We start from the raw sequence: 20,738 nt of genomic DNA on the forward strand, positions 1-20,738 counted from the left end.
AACATATCAATCAAGCTAGTATACAACTGAGTACAATTATCAAGTACTCCTGTGCAATAAAAGTATGAAATAATCTTCTGGTCAAAAATTAGGGTAGAGCAATGCTGCAAATACTTGAATACTCATCAAAGAGTTTGGTATTCGGACGTACTCATGTAACCATTAAAATCACATGACCTAGCTAGCTCATATGATGTATTTGCTATCATGAAATGAGACAATGAAGGCTTTAGAATTTGATGGTGTGATTTAATGCATATGCTGGCCAAAAATGCTAACACCAGTACCTTACTACAGTGTGACTGTATGTTTGCTGTTACTTGCAAAAGCTATAAACTGCTGTATAAGCCATGTCACATAGGTATAACTACAAGTATGTAGCTAATATTCGTGAGTACTTGATTGTTAGCTCTAGAGAATATAATACACAAATACGTGATCAAATTTACCATAGTAATCATTACTTTGGTACTTTCACTGTAACTTAATTCATGAATTATTGCATCCACACACATTTAAATACAGTATAAGTACACACAATTTTATAGACTGCATTTGTGTACCTACTGGTAGTCACCATGTGACTATATAAAAAAATTAACGATTATTTTGGTAAATAAGTGTTCTGGAGGTCATTGAAGATATGACTACTTGTGTCAAGAGATGCTCCCAAATTTGTGGACAATTCTTCTGCATTGTTTGGTGCTGTAGTACTAAACAGCAATGTCCTGTCTGACTTCTGTAGCGTCCTTGATAATTCACATGGATGTATACGTTGATTTGGTATTGGATTCCTGCAGCAAAACAAAGTTGTGTACTTGCTAAAAACATGCCCTAATAACTAATAAGTGCCATCTAGTACAATTAAAAACTTTATAGAGGAAACACTTTCTCAACTGGCATACAATACAGTGGCGGATCTAGAAATTTTCAGAAGGGGTTTCAGATTCCACTCAACTTCAGCATAGCTGTAAGTCGAAGACCAAAAAAAAAAAAAAGTCACAATTTGCTGTAGAACACCGTAATTGTGATTTTAAAGGCTAAAGTATGAAGTTTTTTTGTCAGTAGAGAGTCCTTCTATAACAACACTATATATATATATATATATATATAACTCGTGACAATTTTATCATCCACACAATGACTCATCAATAAATTTGGGGCGCGTGCTATTTTTCAAGGGGGTTTCAGCTGAAACCATTGCAATCCCTCTGTATCCACCACTGCAATATCCCTTGTAAAACACCTGCATTAAATACTAAATACCTACAACAAATATTCTGGTGTGATACCATGTAACTAGCATACATAACTAGATAATCATGGGACCATGTAACCTCCACTGACAAGCCATTCTGTCAGATAGGTTTAGCATTGTAAGGCACCAGAAACTAGCTGAAACGTCATTCTATCAGTACTTATTTGTCACCTAATCCTTGGAATATCACACTGATCTCTTGCAGGATATATATGTAAAACAACTGAGCATACAGTTGCAACAACAGCAACATTATAGGCTTCTAGGATGGAAAGCAAAAGTAAAGCAAACTTGAAATTCTAAAGGATCAACAGTTTTGGACAGATACGTACATGCCATCTTGTTCATTAAGAATGGCCAAGGCTATTGACACCGACCAGCAAAAACTTCCAACAAAAACATGCATAGAATAAAACGAAAAAAATTTTTTTTTCGATTAAAGCAAATCCACTACCCTTGGCCACTAGTGATATAATTATGCTCTAGTCCACTGTCCTAACCACTCAACTACCAGTGCCAACTACCCACTTCCTTTTCTTTCTACCTTATAAATGCAAGTTGAAAGGGATGCTAGAAAAACCGGTGAAGAAGAAACCAAGGTCTAACCCAACACTAACATTGAGGTTTGCCTGTTAAACATAATGGCATCTTCCACACTGTCTATATGAGGTAAATTTGTGGTGAATTTTAGGGTTGATTCTGCTCTGCCGTGATGGTTGCTTCACTCCCTCAACCCTAGCACACTTCGAACATCCTTCATACAACTAGTGTGTTTGATGCTTGAGTTGCTTGATTGGCATCAATAGCTTTTGGTGGCACTTATTGGCACTGAGTTTCAGTGTCAATAGCCATTGCAATTAAGAAATGATTCTCACCATCTGTTATCGATAGTGTGTCATGTGGCTAAGTACCACCAGTGTGGGTGTGCAAAAGACAAGTGTGTATTTTACAGGAACCAAGAAAATATCGTTTTCATGCATCCATAACTCGATAATGGGTGGGGGAATTTAACCATTTTTGCTGTGAAAAATCCTCAGCGTAGAGCACCTCCCATTCCAAATTTGAGGTGGATCCACCCAATCATCATTGCGATATGTGCTCTCAAAGTTTGTTATATTTTCTTTGTATTCTCTTCATTAATCTTCTTCTTATTGCACACTTCAGAAAAATCATAATAACTCACATGTGCTTTAGTCAATTTAGGAGGCAGTAAGAACATAATACTGCACATTTATAGTCCAATTTTGGCACAAATCAGAGGGTAAAAGGCTTGATGGAATAACTTGGAAATTGGTCCGTACATGGAGTAACTATGGTAGTGAAACCTTTTGTAATTTGAAAGAAATCGCACCAATAGTCATATAGTTGTAACAAAAATGCCTACCATGTGTAAAAAGTGCACGATCAACTTTTTTGATAAAAAAGTATTACTAGCCATGCTTACCAGGCAAACTAGCTAACGGAATCAGCTAAAAATAGGTAGAGAGGTAGATTAATTATTTTAGAACCATCTTTCAGTATTTTACAAGGGATCATATTAAAAACCACTGTGTTACACTAAAGTCAACTACATAGGTGTAACAAGTGTGCGATCTAGATACTCTAATACTGCATAAGAAGTCACTCTATTAGAACATTCAGCTGCAATCAAATCATCATGTAGAGAGTTCAACTATGTACGAGCAAGTCATTCTGTAGAGAGTTCAGCTACAAACAAATCACCCGCTAACAAATAACCCTGTGGAGAGTTCAGCAACAAACAGGTCACCCTGTGGGGAAGTCAGCCAAAAACAAGTCACTTGTAGAATTCAGCTAAAAAAGTTACCCAGTAGAGTGTTCAGCTACAAACAAATCACCATGTAGAGAGTTCAGCTACAAACAAATCACTCTGTAAAGAGTTTAGTTATAAACAAGTCAAAATGTCAAAATTTCAGCTACAAACAAATCGCTCTGTGGAAAGTTGAGCCACAAGCAAGTCACCCTGTAGAGAGTTCAGCTACAAACAAATCACCTTGAGGTTTCAGCTTTAAAAAGTTACCCTAGAGAGAGCTCAGCTGCAAACAAGTCACCCTGTATAGATTTCAGCTACAAACAATCATTCTGTGGAAGGCTCAGCCATAAAGAAGTCACCCTGTAGAGAGTTCAGCTTATAAACAAATCACCCGGTAGGGAGTTCAGCTACAAACAAGTCACTCTGTAGAGAGTTCAGCTACAAAAAAATCTGAGCTCTGCTGCAAACAAGACACCAGGTAGAGAGAGTTCAACTACAAACAAATCACCCTGTGGAGAGATCAGCTATGAATAATGTGAGAAAAGTTCAACAACAAACAAGTCACCTGTAGAGTTCAGCTACAAAGGTCCCCCAGTAGAGAGTTCAGCTACAATCAAGTCACCCTGTAGTGTAAGCAACCATATTTTATTGGATGGGCTAAATTATCAGAAATGCAAGCTTCAATTATCGGACGGGTGTTATACTAATAAAACAGTAAAATTCCGTGGTACAAAGAAGTGGCATGGTTGACAAAGAGTGTGTTATGTTTGTTAAAGGTTGTAATTCTACTGATAAAGGAATGGACAAAGGTTAACAGTTCATGTAACTTCTGTACTGTAGATTTAGGACTGTTTTTAGAAGTGAGTTCAGCCTGCACCATCAATGACCATGATGGTGCTTTCTCTTCGTCACTTTGAAAACCCATGACAGTCTACTGTTAATTTCTACTTCAGTGTTAGTCACCAAACAATAAAGGAAACAAGCAAGGCCAGCAGTCACTGAAATTTCCACAGAAAAACATGGTACGGCTATAGTGTCGAACTTGGTAGTTGAACTGGCCTAACCTAAGATGCATGGTGGCTGTAATGAAGGCAAAGATTGGTGAGAATGTAGTCCAAAATGGTGTACTACCATCTAGCCAACTGTTGAGAAGTGTAGGGAAGCTAATATTCATCTCCATGACTGGAGTTCAAGTATGCCACCATGCTTTCCCTACAAAGCATCTAGAAGAGATCAAGAACAGAACCAAGAGAAGGATTTACAATTGCTGGTTGTTCCTCTATTAAATACTGTAGAGCTCTTATATGACCATTGTGTGTTTAATTGTCAAACAATTTGTGTGCATTTTTACAAAAAATCAAAGCTCATACATTACACGGTCTAACATGCTGAAATTCTACATGGATGTCGGTTAGACCTTCATAAATATACAGGATTTTTTTTCAGATTTTTGTGAAGTTCCAGCATGATGCCAAGACCAGTCATCGGACCAACGTCAGGTAACTGAAACATGCAAGGCTATGGAGTTCTAGTGACCAGACCATGGTTCCGATAAATGGTTACTTCAACTTTTCACATTTTTAGCTATTACTGGTCAGGGGAAGCACCTTTTGACACCAAACTTGGTACACAGGAAGATGAAGTCAAGTGGAATACCTCTGCCAAAAATTATGCTCCAGGAATGTTTGATGAGAAAGGACGTGCAGCGGGAATAAACATTCCTTTAATCGGTTGTTTACGCTAGAGAGTTCAGCTAAAAACAAATCACCCTGCAGATAGTTCAGCCGGTAATAGTAAGTCACCATGTAGAGATTTCAGCTGCAAACAAACACCATTCATTCTGAAGAGAATCCAGCTACATTGGAAGTTACTCTGTAGCGAGTTCAGCTCCCAACAAGTTACCTGGTGGAGATTTTTGCTACAAACTAGTCTACCTGTAGGAGAGAGAACATGTGATAATTTTCATATAGTATTAATTTTTGTAAAAATAATTCATCATTATAAAAAATATTCAGAGAATTCAGGTTTTGTTGTCTTCCTCCTCTCTACAGCAAAGAAGAAGAAAATTCCAAAACTGGCGGCAGACCAGCTTTTTGAGTATTAAAAAAATACAAAATAAAAGGATACCTATGCAAAACACCCAAGCTGTGAAAAAAGATTATGGCCCCAAAAAAGCCGGAGTGAAAAAAGATGTGAAATCCGAGGTGGTGGCCAAGAAATGACTGTGATGGTAAGTTAATGGCAAAATTTTAATAATGACAATTCACATGAATTTGGTGCCATCTCACACTTTTTTTCACCCTGGCTTTCTTGGGGATTGCACCCTTTTTTTTACAACCTTGGATAAATATAATTATTATGAATGCTAACTATGCAATGTTATTAGAATTGCAGTGGTGGGTGTAACTGTAATCTCAAGGTTACAAATATATATAACACAGAGAATTGCTTCCATATCACATGAACTCAACAATATTTTATAAAACAAGATCATTAACTGTAAATTTAAAAGAAACACATTGTCATGATGCTTAAACTCAATTTAAGATTTTAAGAAGCACTTTCATAGCAACCATTTTGCACTTAAACAGCAGTACAGCTGATATGCCCTCACCAACACTGTATCATTAGTTGATACACAGTTCTGGGACAACCAGGAGGTGGTGGAAGTCGGTATCCAGTAGTGATCATGTTTAAGTACTATAATAGTCAACAAAATTTAATGTAGATTACAAATAATGTTCCATTTTGTACCTCTCTACCATCACAATCCTCAAATGGCTTATGACCCAAACTCCATATCTCATACATTACACATCCAAAACTCCACACATCACTTTGTGTTGTATATTTTTTGTAGAATATTGCCTGTATAAATATTAAGAAAATGAGTTTTGCATAAGAGATGGAACAGACTGCATGATATACATAACAAAAGAACAACATCTGTTAGTAGCATGTTATATAGGTTTCTACCAATCGGTATTGAGTCCTTGCTTTGTTTGCACAAAGTAAAACTTATTGTGGGAATAGATGCACACCTAAACCTTCAGTAATTCAGTGACTTATGCCATAATACAATTTGACTAATGAGAGAAACCAAGCAGCTGCACAACACATTTTAAGCAGTGACATCAGAAGCCCATAACTGCTGCAAGGGTGCAGTCTACTTATAGACCCCGTGTGCACTAAGATGTGGTCCCGGGAAAAGTTGCTACAGCTTCAGATTTCATGATGACTTACAGGGGATTTTGGAAGGAAATGAAGAAAAGTATCGAGCATTCTATCGCAAAAACCTTCCCTAGGAGGGATAACTCGCCATGCAACAAGTATTTTACCTAGTAACTTACTTTTTAATGACACTGCTCTGTTTTTCAGTACAATTACTTTGCATTATCATTTTAAAACAATTTCCTAGCATGGAATGAATATGTCTTTCCCTCAAAAAATGGCGGATGCTCCATTTTGATGATGTAATAAAGTGCCACACCTTAGAGCACATGGAGTCTATACAAATGCATTAGATAAGTCAGGAATGTTATTTCTTTGGTAGCAGCATCATGGCTCTTTTGAGTTCATCGAAATAGCTTACCTCAGTGTCTGTATACTGTAATTAATTTGTGACCAAACGAATGTTTGATGATTGCTGATCTATGCACACAACAGTGAAGTTCACCACCATGAATGGATAGCCACACTAATACTCTACACATTTGCACCACAGCCAGGCCACTGATTTGCTGGCAGTTTATCACAAGTGGATTTCTAGAGATGTGTGCCAGCCACAGGGAATGCTGTGGCATATTGAAATGCCACTGGCCGACTGAAACTCAAGCTATAGGCTGGAAATTAAGCCTTGGACAGTTGCCCAGATATTTTCTACGTAATTTCTTTCAGCACGAGTGGTCTTGTTAGCCCAATATTAAGGCTGGAGACATCATATGCCCTAATTGGTCATTTTCTGTTCACATACCAATTGCCCAGCCACCACCCCCACCACCACCTATGATGATGTGCTTGTGTTACAGATATACTGTTGTGAAAAAGGTACCCAAAATCATGATTTTATTAGTAGATAGCTAGCTATGGATTAAAGTGAGATAAACATTATGGTTAGCGTGAAAATTCAAACTCGTGGCTTTTGACCTTCCCAAGCTATATACTGGATTGAAATGTTTACAATTGCATATCTCACAATCTATTGATGCACATTTTCCTAAATTACTGTATAGCGGGTTATTTTCGAAACAGAAATTTTTGCACAAGAAGCAAAATCTGAATTTCGAAAGATTTTAATTTCGAAGAGTGCATATTTCGAAGTCCAGATGGATTTCAAATAAACAGAAATTCGTGTCACAAATTATGAAGATGCGTGAATGTTTGCCGAAAATTGACTTACTGATGGAATAATCCCCATACCTGTACACTGGAAAGAAGACTGAGGGAGTCTCGGGTGGAATGAATTCACTGGCACGATCACGCTAGATCATAACTAGCTATCCTACTATAGAGCAGACGCTTGATGGCCCATTCTGGATCACCTGTTTTCTGGTTATTGGTACAGTAATGATACAGTTTACCCATTATCATCAGCAATACTGAGCTAAAACTCGAGGAATACACGAACGAATCGCCGAAAGTTTGACGGTTGCTTTCACTTGTGGGAATTTATTTTCGAAAAGCAATCGGATGTGGGAATTTATTTTTGAAGAGAAGAGCCTCTTCGAAATATCCGAAAATAAAAACCTTTCAAAAATTACCAACTATACGGTAGGTCACATTTATATATGCAAATAGATTGCATCAATGCACATCATCATACATCAATCAAGCAAGTTATGGTCAATGTACTCACTTCAGGGGCAGTCCATTTCAATGGTATCTTCCCTCCTGTGGACACATAGTAAGTGTCATCAGATACATCACGTGCCATCCCAAAATCAGCAATCTACATGTAGCAACACATTTCCAAAGTAGCTAAGCAAGTTAACAGTATGTGTTTCTTGCTATGCTACATAAGCTTTTATTATTCCAAGCAAGTAGTTAAAAGGAGGATATCACCTGTAACTCTATAAATTTTGAAATGCAACTCTTCTTACAAAACAAGTATAGAAAAATTTTGCAAGTTGGTAGGGGTCACTACAATAAAATGTGGTTAACAAGGAAGATTATCACATAATTAATCCCCATACCTTAACCATGCTAGCTTATGGCTATTTATACCTAACTGAACTGTCAAATTGTTGTAAAAGAAAGGAAAGCTGAGATTTTTATGAGAAAATCATATCAAAACTAGTCTGTACATTTTGTCAAATGAAGCCATATGCGTATTTTGTTTATTCAATACATTTTGTACGCAAAACACATGTTTTTAAAGCGTAAAGTTTCATTACACCTTACACATTAGACTTTTCCAAAAAAAAACGGGTGGAATTAACAATTTCTAACCTTCAGCTTTCTTTTGTTCAATACACTTTTATCACAATTCAACCAGGAAGTCACTGCTCTTGCAGGTTGAAGTCCGTTGATTGCAAATAACTCCCATACATTTAATATTGACGATTGCGCATGGCTCATTTATCGCGACGATTCTAAGTCACACATGGGGAAATCCCCATTAAAACAGGTAGCATTATTTAGAGTATTCTAGCAGCAACAGGTTGGTGTGAAATTTATGTGGATTGCGACAGTATTTGCCAGTGCTCTGGTGGGTTAAACGTTTGTAAGGAAAACTCCATATATTTGAATGGACACATGAAATACCTACTTCCCAGAGAGCTACTTTTCGGATGCTACTCAATGCAACAGGGGTTCTAGTGGACTGGGGTTTGTAGTAATGTATTTATATCAAGTAGGAAGAGAGATTCTACTGGTAACTCAGAGTCAAATTTCATATACGCGTAATTTAATTTTTGCGGTAAACTTGACACAAGTTTTGATATGTAGAAACTTTCATAATTGCTACTGTATATACTGCATGATGATAGTTTCTGAAAAGACTAAAGTTAAGTTCACACGAGGTATGTACCTTAGGCCTGCGCCAATTATGCCAGCATAATTTGGGGAATAATAGGTAGCCAAAAGCATCAGCATAATTGCCAGCATAATAGGCAAAATTTTTGTGCATTGGTTATCAGAGAAGTTGAAACTCTGTTTATTTTGCATGATGCAGAATGGGATAGTGTGCAAGCATGGTAAAAATCAGATTTACAGCTACGTTGTGAAAAAAGATTAGTTAAAGATCGATATACTCTAATAGAACAGTCACCGCATAATGAAATATCCTAATAGAACGTTCACAGATGCATTAGGTACTCTAATAGAGCAGTCAAGACACAATTTTATATGAGCATATTTGGATCACAATTGGGCATAATTGGAGCATAATAGGAGACATTTTGGAGCAATGCTCAAAAGCATAATAGGCAAGTTTAAAAGCATAATAGGCTCAGGCCTAATGTACCTAGTAATACAGTTAGTACATACAGGAGAACCACAAGCAAACTCTCATACAGTAGCTAGGTACAAATGATTTGCCTGAAATATATGCATGAGCAATTATATTCTACTTGGGGGACTCACTTGTAAGTGTGGGAAACTGTAGAAATGCTTCGTGGGTGAATTTATATGGGACTACGTGAATTTCAATTGTAGATAACATAGAAAAGATGTACGTAAGTGCCTGGAATGCATTACCAAGAAATGGATGTAGTATATCAAAAATACTAGTATCCCTCCTGGGTGGGATATAAATATATTTGATACACTACCTCCATTTCTCGTTAATGCATTCCTGAGAGTGATATATGGCATTTATTTTCCTTCTCTTTCCTTTGAAGCGAGGTGTGAAAGTGGTATATGTGATTATATAGTTCAACACACCTTACACACATCATCACTTGATACTAGTATATTCCTAGCAGCCAGGTCTCTGTGTACAAAGTGTTTTGAGGCAAGATAACTAAGTCCCGATGATACTTGTCTGCAGAAACTTAACAGATCATGTTTCATCTCACTACAAGCTTCAGGAGTTATCCTACAGATGTATCTCCATTGAACAAACTTGACACAATAGATACTGCTTACATACATATATCTTAAATCAATTAAAAATTGTTGAAGGTCTCCTTTAGGCATATATTCCAATATGATCATCGTATTCTTTCCATTTATTACCCCATACAACTCCACTATGTGGTTGTCCTTGAACTGACCCATAATGGCTGCCTCCCGCAGAAACTTTATTCTGTCTGACTCAGAACATTTTGAATTGAGTGTCTTCACTGCTACTTGTATAGGATCAGCAGAACCATCAGTCCATGTGCCCAAATGGACTACTCCAAATTCACCAGAACCCAACTTTTGTGACACCCTGAAAATAGCTAAATGGTTTCAAATATTGCAGAAATACTTATGTATTATCATACTGTACAGTATGTTAGTACTGTATAGGATCATGAAGGTTTAATATTTCTTGTGCTATATCAAGACTCACGGTAGTGAGGCGCGCGGCCAAGAAACTACAAAACGCACGCCCAATTAAAAGACGCGCGGCCACTACTGTGAGTTATTTACGTGTAGGGACGGTTTCGCAATATTAGCCCTGAATTACGCAACATCTCTCAATAGGTTTGTATTGCGTTACGTAATAATAAAAAAAATCTTTTTCCGTAGTAGTGTTCTTGCGACCGGTATTAAACGCGTATTTAGACATATTTCGCTTTATTTCTCAACCTTGTGTTACACCTAGCGTCACCTTATACCAGTGAACTTACCGGCCATGTTTGTACAGTCCATCTAGCACTGACATTATCTAATCCTGGTTTGTTCATACGCGTACTTTCTTCGTCTAATCCCAGGGGCGGATCCAGAGTTTCGAAAGAGGGGGGGGGGGGGGGGAGGCACCTTTCTGAAAAACAGTTGAAGACCAAAAAAACTTGCTGAAAACCAGTTGAAGACCAAAAAAAAAAAAAAAAAAAGTCACAACAATAATAGCTAGTTATCCTTACCAACTATATCACGTCTGTTATGTAAAATAAAATCCTATTTGTAGCTTCATAGGTAAGCTACACTGCCTCATGAACATTGTGACTGCTTTATTAGAGTAATTGACTGCTCTATTAGAGTATCTCGATCTTGTATGCAATTTCTTGAAGGGGGGGGGGGGCATTTGCCCCAAATGCCCCATCCTGGATCCGCCACTGAATCCCTACAATAACTTTTAAAGACACGATGTGGACACTAGCCCTAATGTCTGATAAACAAGTTGTAAAAGCGTGTAGAACCATAAGTTCCCTAAGGAAGGTGTTATAAGCAGAAATCTTTTAAACTCCATTTAGTGCCACGCCTCAAGCGTGCGTTGATAATTGGCAGATGTCTTATAAACAAGTGTGAAAGCGTCAAGAACGTAGCGTCACTAGAGAAGGTGTTCCAAGCATAATTCTTGTTACCACACCACACATGGTGTATTGTGTGTTCTGGTGGTGCTCAAACCAGCTTGTTACATAGCATTACCCACCCTAACAGCAAGTAGTCACTCCCATTGTGGCTTTCGTCATGCATGTCATTTAATTAATACACATGTTACATAACAAAATATATCACATTAATTGTTTGTGACATTAACAATAAAATGGGATACAGTGGAAACTGTCTAAGCCGGTCACCTTTGGGCCAAGATTTCTTGGCCTTAATAGGCAGGTGGCTGCTTTAGACAGGTAAATTAGTGTATAAACTTCTCACTAGGGTAATTTAAAGCTGGTCTTTTTAAAGAGGTGGCCTTTCTATACAGGTGGCCGCTAAGACAGGTTCCGCTGTAGTTAGTCCCATCACAACTGTATGAAATTCAGAAGATTCTAATCAACTGAGATATAATGCCAAGATCTTATCAGGCCTCATCGTCCACGTACACTTGACAATTGAGAACTAAAGAACACACATAACATTATATAATTCCTCTGACTATAATAAACTTACTCCCCCGAACCTTGATCTTTACGTATGTACCACTGCTAGTGAGAGAACCGCATGCTATGACCAAGTACCCTGTACCTGTAAAATTGACAGGGCATTAAATACAATACAGCTAAAATCTCACTTTTTATGCAAATGACAGATTTGGGGATCTGAAAATTCATGAGGTAATACAAAAATTTCTTAGTATACACACAGACTGATCTGAAGATCCACAACGTCCTTGCAGTCCACGCACACTTGGTGTACAGTCTACGTACACTTGACAATTGAGAACTAAAGAACACACAACATTATAAAATTCCTTTGTCTACTTACCCCCTGAACCTTGATCTTAGTTGCCAAGTTTACAGCAGCTCTAGCCAAGTTATGTATGTAGCACTGCTAGTAAGAGAACCGCATGCTATGACCAAGTACCCTGTACCTGTAAAATTGACAGGCGGGCATTAAATACAATACAGCTAAAAATCTGTCACTTTTTACGTAAATGACAGATTTGGGGAATTCATCACATCTTGAGGTAATACAAAATTTGAGGACCTGAAAATTCCTCACACCCTTGAGGTAATATGTTTGAGGATTCACAAGTTGGCCCAGCAGTGACCTTACTACACAGTGTCCTGATTAGACAGGTTTCACTGTACATAAAGACCAGTATGCAATGTGAAAGAGTATTTTTTTTGTACAAGCATCATGTAGATTACCTTACTTCTTCCACCTAGCTCCGGGACTTCTAAATTGGCACTACAGTGACAACACTGAAAGCTGTTTGGTCTGTACAAGTACGCCTTGTTGACAATCCATCCATGAGATATAATTTCAAGCGGGAAAATATTGGTACTTGCTCTACTCAACTTGGTACCATCACAGAAGTTTTCAGCTTGGTCTCAGTGAACTTGCACTAGTCAGTGCAGACGTCTGACAGTCTAAAAACCAATCGCATACACGCGGTTAATCAGTGTGAATAGATGTGGCACTTTGTACACCAGCCTCATTTTTTTTCACTCCTCGTTTCGTTACTGAACCTCCACTCCTCGTTTCGTTACTGAACCTCCACTCCTCGTTTCGTTACTGAACCTCCACTCCTCGTTTCGTTACTGAACCTCCACTCCTCGTTTCGTTACTGAACCTCCACTCCTCGTTTCGTTACTGAACCTCCACTCCTCGTTTCGTTACTGAACCTTCACTCCTCTTTTCGTTACTGAACCTTCACTCCTCTTTTCGTTACTGAACCTCTACGAAGAGCTGAAGACATCAGTATTTTCGTCGGCGACTCTTTAATATCCACTCGACATTCTTCTTCAAGCGGTGTAGACTCTACGTATCTTAGTTTCAAATCAGTTAAGTACGCTTTGCCGCTCCATTGAAGTCCAGTTACAATATAACAAATATTTAGTAGTGTTCAGTCGAGTATTCAGTCCTCTCAAGACATTGACTGCCATCAATAATTAATGTAAACCGCGTATTACGTGTATTCACTTGAGGTGTTACAGGGACTTTCCAACAGATTTCCCCTAAATAGGCCACGTGATCATTGTTAGTCAAGTGGAACTTGTTCTTGGTTATGGCTCTACAATGCGGTACTCGTACTTTGAGAGAGAACCATCATTATTATAAATGAGAAAACACAATAAGTAGAGTTAGCTTACAGTATGTGCGACCTCGGTCTCGTGCGACCACAATCAGATCGTAGTAAAAGATCTGTGTGGGCACGGCAAGGTAGATACAAGAACAAAACTGACAAACATACATACATACAGAAAAATCAATCCAGACCTCCAGTCACAAACTTCAAACATTTATAATTAATCAACATAACATTGTATAATTGTAGATAATTTTGTATTTAGGCAGGCTGATGGTGCAAGTTACCATCAGACCTTTGGTGTCACTTTTCACCATAAAGCATTAAATAAATAAATAAATAAATAAAATAAAACAAAAAAAAGTGATCAGTAGTTACAAATTTAAGAAGACCACTCAATGCAGTTCCTAGCCAAGAAAATTAGTTGTGAGCATGTAATGCAAGTGTTGGCTGCTCTATCTAGAGTCTGTCTTATGTTAGATTTGGTGGCAATAGACGGCTGAGTGAAATAAATAAAACTCTTTAAAGCGTGAATACTGCTAGGCAGATAGTGACCTAGCACACTAATTTCTACTGTTTCATAATAGTTAGGAATTTGTAAGCGGTCAGATTCTGAAAGCAGCTGTAAATATTCAGTCTTGTTTTGCTTCCTGGGTCTTGCATCCTGAATGTGATGCTCAGAGTCCAAAGGACAAGTCAGTTCTAGTAAAGCCACGGTAGATGCTTCAGAGTTGTAGACAACAATATCCGGCCTGTAAGGTGTGAACAGTAGGCTTGATGGTACAGTTCCTTGAGGTCCTTCACTGGCTCGTAAGCCATGTATGTCTGCATACACTTGAATTGATGAAAAGCCGACAAAAATGTCCACAAGCCAAGATGCCAGAAGATAGAGAACCTTGTCATGCCTATATGTATAGCGCTGTTGAGTTAGTGCCACAGGACAACCACCTAAGATGTGAGCTGTTGTAGGGCGAGAGGATGCACATAGTGTGCAGTGTATGTCAGACTGAATGCACCATCGTCTCAAGTTAACTGCTGTTGGTAGTGTATCAGAAGCAGCTCTTAGTAAGAAAGACAGTTGTCCAGGATTGAACCCTGCTATCAGTTTGTTCCAGGTCTTACATGAATCCTCCAATTTAGCAGAGTCGGCAAAATGTATTTTAGTGTTTAATAACATTATACTTCTCCCTCAAGACATGGACTGCCATCAATAATAATATAAATCACGTATCAAGTGTCATTCGCTTAAAGTGTTACTGTGCAGGGTCTTTCCAAGGGATATACCCTAAATAGGTCAAGTGATAATTGTCAGTCAGGTGGAACTTATTTATTTCCATTAATGCATCATGGAGCTTGTGTTGTGGCTTTCATTAATTGATCATTATGCACTTACCATGGTGCAACAAAGTTTGTACCAAATTGCTGGAACGTGGTTCGTGGTTTGCTGGTATGAGCTTGTGTTGTGGCTTTCAACTTTTGTAACAGATTGCTTAAATGTACATATGCATGTGGTTCGTGGTTGTCAATGATTGTGTATATGAGTTGGGGTTGCTCCACAGAACTTGCACAATATTCAGATGTCTGCATGACGACACAAGGTTAAGTGAGACCTGTAAAAGAACAAGCAGGCACTGAACTTAACCTTAAATTAAACACACATACAACTAACTTGGAACATCAGTCGCAACACCAAAGACACTTGCTTGGATATCCTCATGGCTTAACTATGGAGTGACATGTGTAATTAACCGGCACTAAACAGTATCTACAACACAATTTTCTTTTCTGCAAGAACTTTTTAGCACCAAGTAAAGGCACTACCATCTCTCCTACAAGAGCATTTCACAAGAGATGTGATATTAACTTGAGTACAACCAATATGTGGTGTATGTTTGTGAACATGTGTGTACAGTGTTTGCACATTTTGTGCACGTCTTTATATGATGTAAGCGTGTGTTTGTATGTAGTGAAATAAAAATAATAGTACGATGTTTGTGATCTCTTTCATAACCCTTAGCAAAGTATCTGACTCTACGAGTGGCAAACCAAGTTGATAGGTCGCCCTCATGACACTATGGCAGTGGTCATAGCAAGTTTTATTCATTGACAAGTACAGAATGATTGATATACTCCAATAGAACAGTCAAGCAATAAATACTCTAATAGAACAGTCAGGCAATAAAATACTCTAATAGAACAGTCATTGATCAATATAGCTGAATATTTACATCTCTGTCTGAAAACACTCCCAGATCCCAGATGCAATCTCAGAGTTGCTATTTCAAGATGGTGGCATTCCCCCAAGATCACCTAGAAAAGCATGCTTTGCAAATAAGTGCTTTACACACATCTTTGGTTACCTGACTGTAGCCATTATTGCTTGGCATGACCAGTAATTTCCACTGGCCCTTGTCCTAAGAAAAAAAATTAATAGCTACTAGAGGAATGTATGTTATATGCTCACTACCTATCAGCAGATCTCTGTTTGGTTGCAACACCTCTACAAGGCAGAATTCATCATACACCCCCCATGGCTTGAACATTGGGTCTGTAAATTATATAACGGACAAAAATTAGTGATATCCCCCCCAAAAAACACCATTGCTGTAAAAAAAGGCATGTCCAAGAAACTACAAGTATCTGTAACCCCATGTAAAACAGATAAGCTGTAGAAAAACACTCCATGAAATTAATGGGTAACTGAAAGAGCTGATATCTAGAGCGGCCAAGAATCAATAATGTCACTACAACTGACTATGATTACCAAAGAATACCTTGGCTGTAGAACAAGTAAATAAAAGTAACTGGCAACCAAAACAGCTGATATCTGAAGCGGCCAAGAATAAAAGTTAAGTTGATACAACTTATTACAATTATAAACTTGCAACATTGAATCCTAATCATTCAACTGTGTTCTATACATTCACCCTTGCTACATCTTAAATTAATTCTTTGTAACTCTAATTGGCTGGTAATTTGGCCGCCTTTTTTTCTTTACTCTGACTATTGAAAAAGGCGGCCAAATTACCAGCCAATTAGAGTTACAAAGAATTAATTTAGGACGCAGCAAGGGTGAATGTATAGAACACAGTTGAATGATTAGGATTCAATGTTGCAAGTTTATAATTGTAGTAAGCTGTATCAACTTAACTTTTATTCTTGGCCGCTTCAGATATCAGCTGTTTTGGTTGCCAGTTACTTTTATTTACTTGTTCTACAGCCAATGTATTCTTTGGTGATCATAGTCAGTTGTAGTAACATTATTGATTCTTGGCCGCTCTAGATATCAGCTCTTTCAGTTACCCATTAATTTCATGGAGTGTTTTTCTACAGCTTATGTTTTACATAGGGCTACAGATACTTGTAGTTTCTTGGACGCGCCTTTTTTTACAGCAATGGTGTTTTTGGGGGGGATAAAATATAACTCAAAACCAGCTTTGCTTTTCCTTATAATAGCTTCACATAGGCATAGCCAAACCTTTAGAGTGACCCCAAACCTTTCCAATATTCTAATGGAACTTACTTATTTTTTACTAACCAACTGCCTAATATATTAACTAACAAACAACAAAGCACAACTTGACTATGGATAATGCTAAGACGTGCCTTTTGCCAACCACAGACCGTAGCAACTACAATGTACACATCATGGATTTGCCTTTGTTCTCCTATTTATCCAATTTCTTTCATAGGTGTTGATTGGTAGTAGTGCATCGTGGCTTTAGTGCTTTACTTTCTACAGTGTGACTGCAATGGCTCTTTATATGTAACATTGTATAACAAGTGGAGCATCTACATATGAAATTATTATTGAGTAGATTTTAGCTAGAATTTTCACTTATAATGTAGAAATTAAGTGAACAGCTGTGATACAGCGGCTCAGTGGTTAAAGATTTGTGTGTTCAGTATGGGGGTCCCAGGTTCAAATGCTGGTAAGTTTTTCAACATTTTTTCATGCACCTTTTTAACCCTACCATGACTGTGATATTAGAATATTTCAACCCCTTGATTTACAGTTGTTTGGTTTTGTCTTGTAACTCTGTAGCTGTCACTACAATTTCTTTTAACCACAAAAGGTTTGAGTTATGATTAACCTATATACATACCAATTTTTAAGTTATTCCCATATGCGGTTTACCTTGTAGTCGTGACAACAAGTTGGCCTTTTTTAACACTATAGCTTTATGACTATTAATTAGATGTATGAGATTGTGTCGCAATACATTCTTAACATGTACCAAAGCTTGAGCTATGCATTTGTATTTTATAATGGTTTTTGTAAAGTGTGTGCAAAAATAATCTAAGCCCCTCGAGCCCCTAAACAAAAAAAAGGGAAGAAATTAAGTCAAATTTTGAAGGCTCATATTTCACGATTGTGTTAGACAATCTTGCTCAAATTTGGTATGTGGGGTGCTGAAAGTGGAGGGTATTTACAGTATAAAAATTCCAATTTGAGAAGGGAGTATAGAGCTATATATGCATGAAAATCACATTTGTTTCTTCCTGTAAATATACTCGAGGTGTGGTGTGCCAGCTTTCTTGGTCGAATGACACACTACATGTGTCTTGATATACAACATTTACTACCAGTGAAACCTAGGGAAAGTGGTCAATGTAATTGAATTCATGAAAACAGTTTTCCCACACATACAAGTATATATACAATTACGGTACCGCTCAAACGTAACGTTGCACTCGCTTGCAGTGAGTAATTAAAAAACTCGCCAATTAAAGGGTGTGGCACCCATTTCCTTTGCGAGTATTCATCCCATATGAAACGGGATGAATACTCGCAAAGGAAATGGGTGCCATGCCCTTTAATTGGCGAGTTTTTTAATCACTCGCAATCGAGCGGTGCGACATTACGTTTGGGCAGTACCGTAAGTTTTGGAATACATATCACCACACTTGCATAATATATTTTAAAATCATCTTTATACATAGTTCCTACGTACTTTAACAGCTACCCACCAAATTTTCTGCCATTTCAAACAGAAATCTACGCTATGAGACACATCTCAAAACACAAGAACAAGTGATATTGTGCTACAAAGTCCAATAATGAACTAACAAGAGCTTCAATGCTACCAGGGCTGACAGAATAGTATGTGTTGATCATTCAGTAAGCAGTAGAGTTCAAACCAAAAGCACATTACTCACAGTGGCAAAGACCATCAGAATTATGTCAAGCCATTCTTTGACTTTATGGGAAGTATGAAGATGTCTCAGTTCAAATGCCAGGGTGTTAGTGAACAAACAAGCAGTCTAGGTCAGTGGGTTTATGCATAGTAAACCTTTTGTTGCAAGTCCTGCCACAAAATGATAATTATGTGCTTTGTCAAAAGAAATCTTTTCTTAGTTTGCTTTAGATTGACTATCTTTCACATGCCAAATTCTCAACTTACCACCAGCACACTTTGTTTCCTTTCAGTACATGTACAAATAAGATACTGCTGATAGCATCAGTACTCACCTTACAGTGCTAGCACTGATAGTACTGAATCTTTTACTCTCAAAACAAGCATAAATAGCCTCTTCTGAATGTCCTGGATCTGAGAAACACTCTTCTTCATTACCTCCACTAATTGATGACACTCTTGTAACATCATATATGTTAGAAAGTGTTGAATCAATTGAGTACTCCAAAGCATTGTTAAGAACATTAGAGTAAGAGTGAAGTGGGGACAAATACTCATAAGGGTTTTGAAGAGTTTCATAGTCATTACTTGTCAGTTTAGGATGGTCTCTTGTTGGTAAGGCATCCACTGGATCTGAGTAAGCTGAAGGATTCACAATACCTCTACAGTAATCAATATCACTAGGAATATCATAATCTGAATGAGTGTTCTATAAAGTGTGGTAAATAACATATCCTTAACACTGCACATGCTCTTATCTACCTTGTACACAGCAGAACTATCGTTAATTACTGAATATTGGCTGCTATTAATGGTTAATGGCTCACAATAGCTTTTTAGTTCAAAACTCCCTGAAATAAATGAAAAATACACAAGTATTATGGTATGTATTTATGTACCTGGTGGAGGGTCAAGTTTTCTTTTTCTTTGTCTCCTGTACCACAGCAGAATTATGATCAGTAAGAAGACAACAATACAAATAATAGCTCCCATCACACAACCAGCTATTAACCCAATAGTACCAGATGATGATGAGCTATCACTAACATTGCCTGCACTAGTATTAGGAGACAAAGTGGACTCTACTGATAATGAAATGGTAGACACAACTGCTGTCAAAATAGTGGACAGCAGTGGTGTCGATGTAGTAGACATAACTGGTGTCAAAGTAGTCGACAAAATTGGTGTCAATGTAGTAGACAACTCTGGTATTGATTTAGTGGACACATCTAGTGTAGAAAATATAGTAGCTATAACTGATGATGAAATAGTAGCCATAACTGGCGATGAAGTAGCAGCCATAACTGGCAATGAAGTAGTAGCCATAACTGGCGATGAAGTAGTAGCCATAACTGGCGATGAAGTAGTAGCCATAACTGGCGATGAAGTAGTAGCCATAACTGGCGATGAAGTAGTAGCCATAACTGGCGATGAAGTAGTAGCCATAACTGGCGATGAAGTAGTAGCCATAACTGGCGATGAAGTAGTAGCCATAACTGGCGATGAAGTAGTAGCCATAACTGGCGATGAAGTAGTAGCTACAACTGGTGATGACCTAGTAGCCATAACTGGTGATGAAGTAGTAGCCATAACTGGTGATGAAGTGGTAGCCATAACTGGCGATGAAGTAGTAGCCATAACTGGTGATGAAGTAGTAGCTATAACTGGTGATGAAGTAGTAGCTATAACTGGTGTTGAAGTGGTAGGTGTAAGCGATAATATTGTGGTAGAGAAAATAGATGAAGTAGCTAAATAAAATTCAATATAATGTGAATGTACAGTAGTATGTACATTTGCAAGAAACTATATACAAATCTAAAATCTTTTGTAATCTATCACCTTATATCTATCTCTACATGCGACTGGATTAAAAAAAAGCTGGCTTTGACCCACAAAGCTTTCTTGTAGATTTTGCGATTTCAAGTATTCACTGCATTGTGTTGCAGCTTCACTTCATAGTATCTAAAGCCATATAAAATTCACACATAGTATAGCTATTTATATATTTATAAG

At 37.7% G+C, this 20,738-nt stretch overlaps 1 protein-coding gene across 1 annotated transcript; it reads right to left on the bottom strand.

Annotated features, from left to right (window-relative positions):
* Positions 1–480: 480 nt before the first annotated feature.
* Positions 481–20,187, bottom strand: LOC136251332 (ephrin type-B receptor 1-B-like). The gene is made up of 9 exons (XM_066043773.1): positions 19,625–20,187; positions 19,488–19,576; positions 19,061–19,434; positions 10,120–10,401; positions 9,912–10,065; positions 7,885–7,977; positions 5,784–5,897; positions 5,644–5,729; positions 481–794 (listed from the first exon to the last, which is right to left on the bottom strand). Exons 1-9 carry the CDS (start codon positions 20,169–20,171, stop codon positions 605–607), a joined length of 1,929 nt encoding a protein of 642 aa, XP_065899845.1. The 5' UTR covers positions 20,172–20,187; the 3' UTR covers positions 481–604.
* Positions 20,188–20,738: the final 551 nt, after the last annotated feature.

Source organism: Dysidea avara, chromosome 3 (genome assembly GCF_963678975.1).
Source record: "Dysidea avara chromosome 3, odDysAvar1.4, whole genome shotgun sequence".
Classification (NCBI taxonomy): Eukaryota; Metazoa; Porifera; class Demospongiae; order Dictyoceratida; family Dysideidae; genus Dysidea; species Dysidea avara.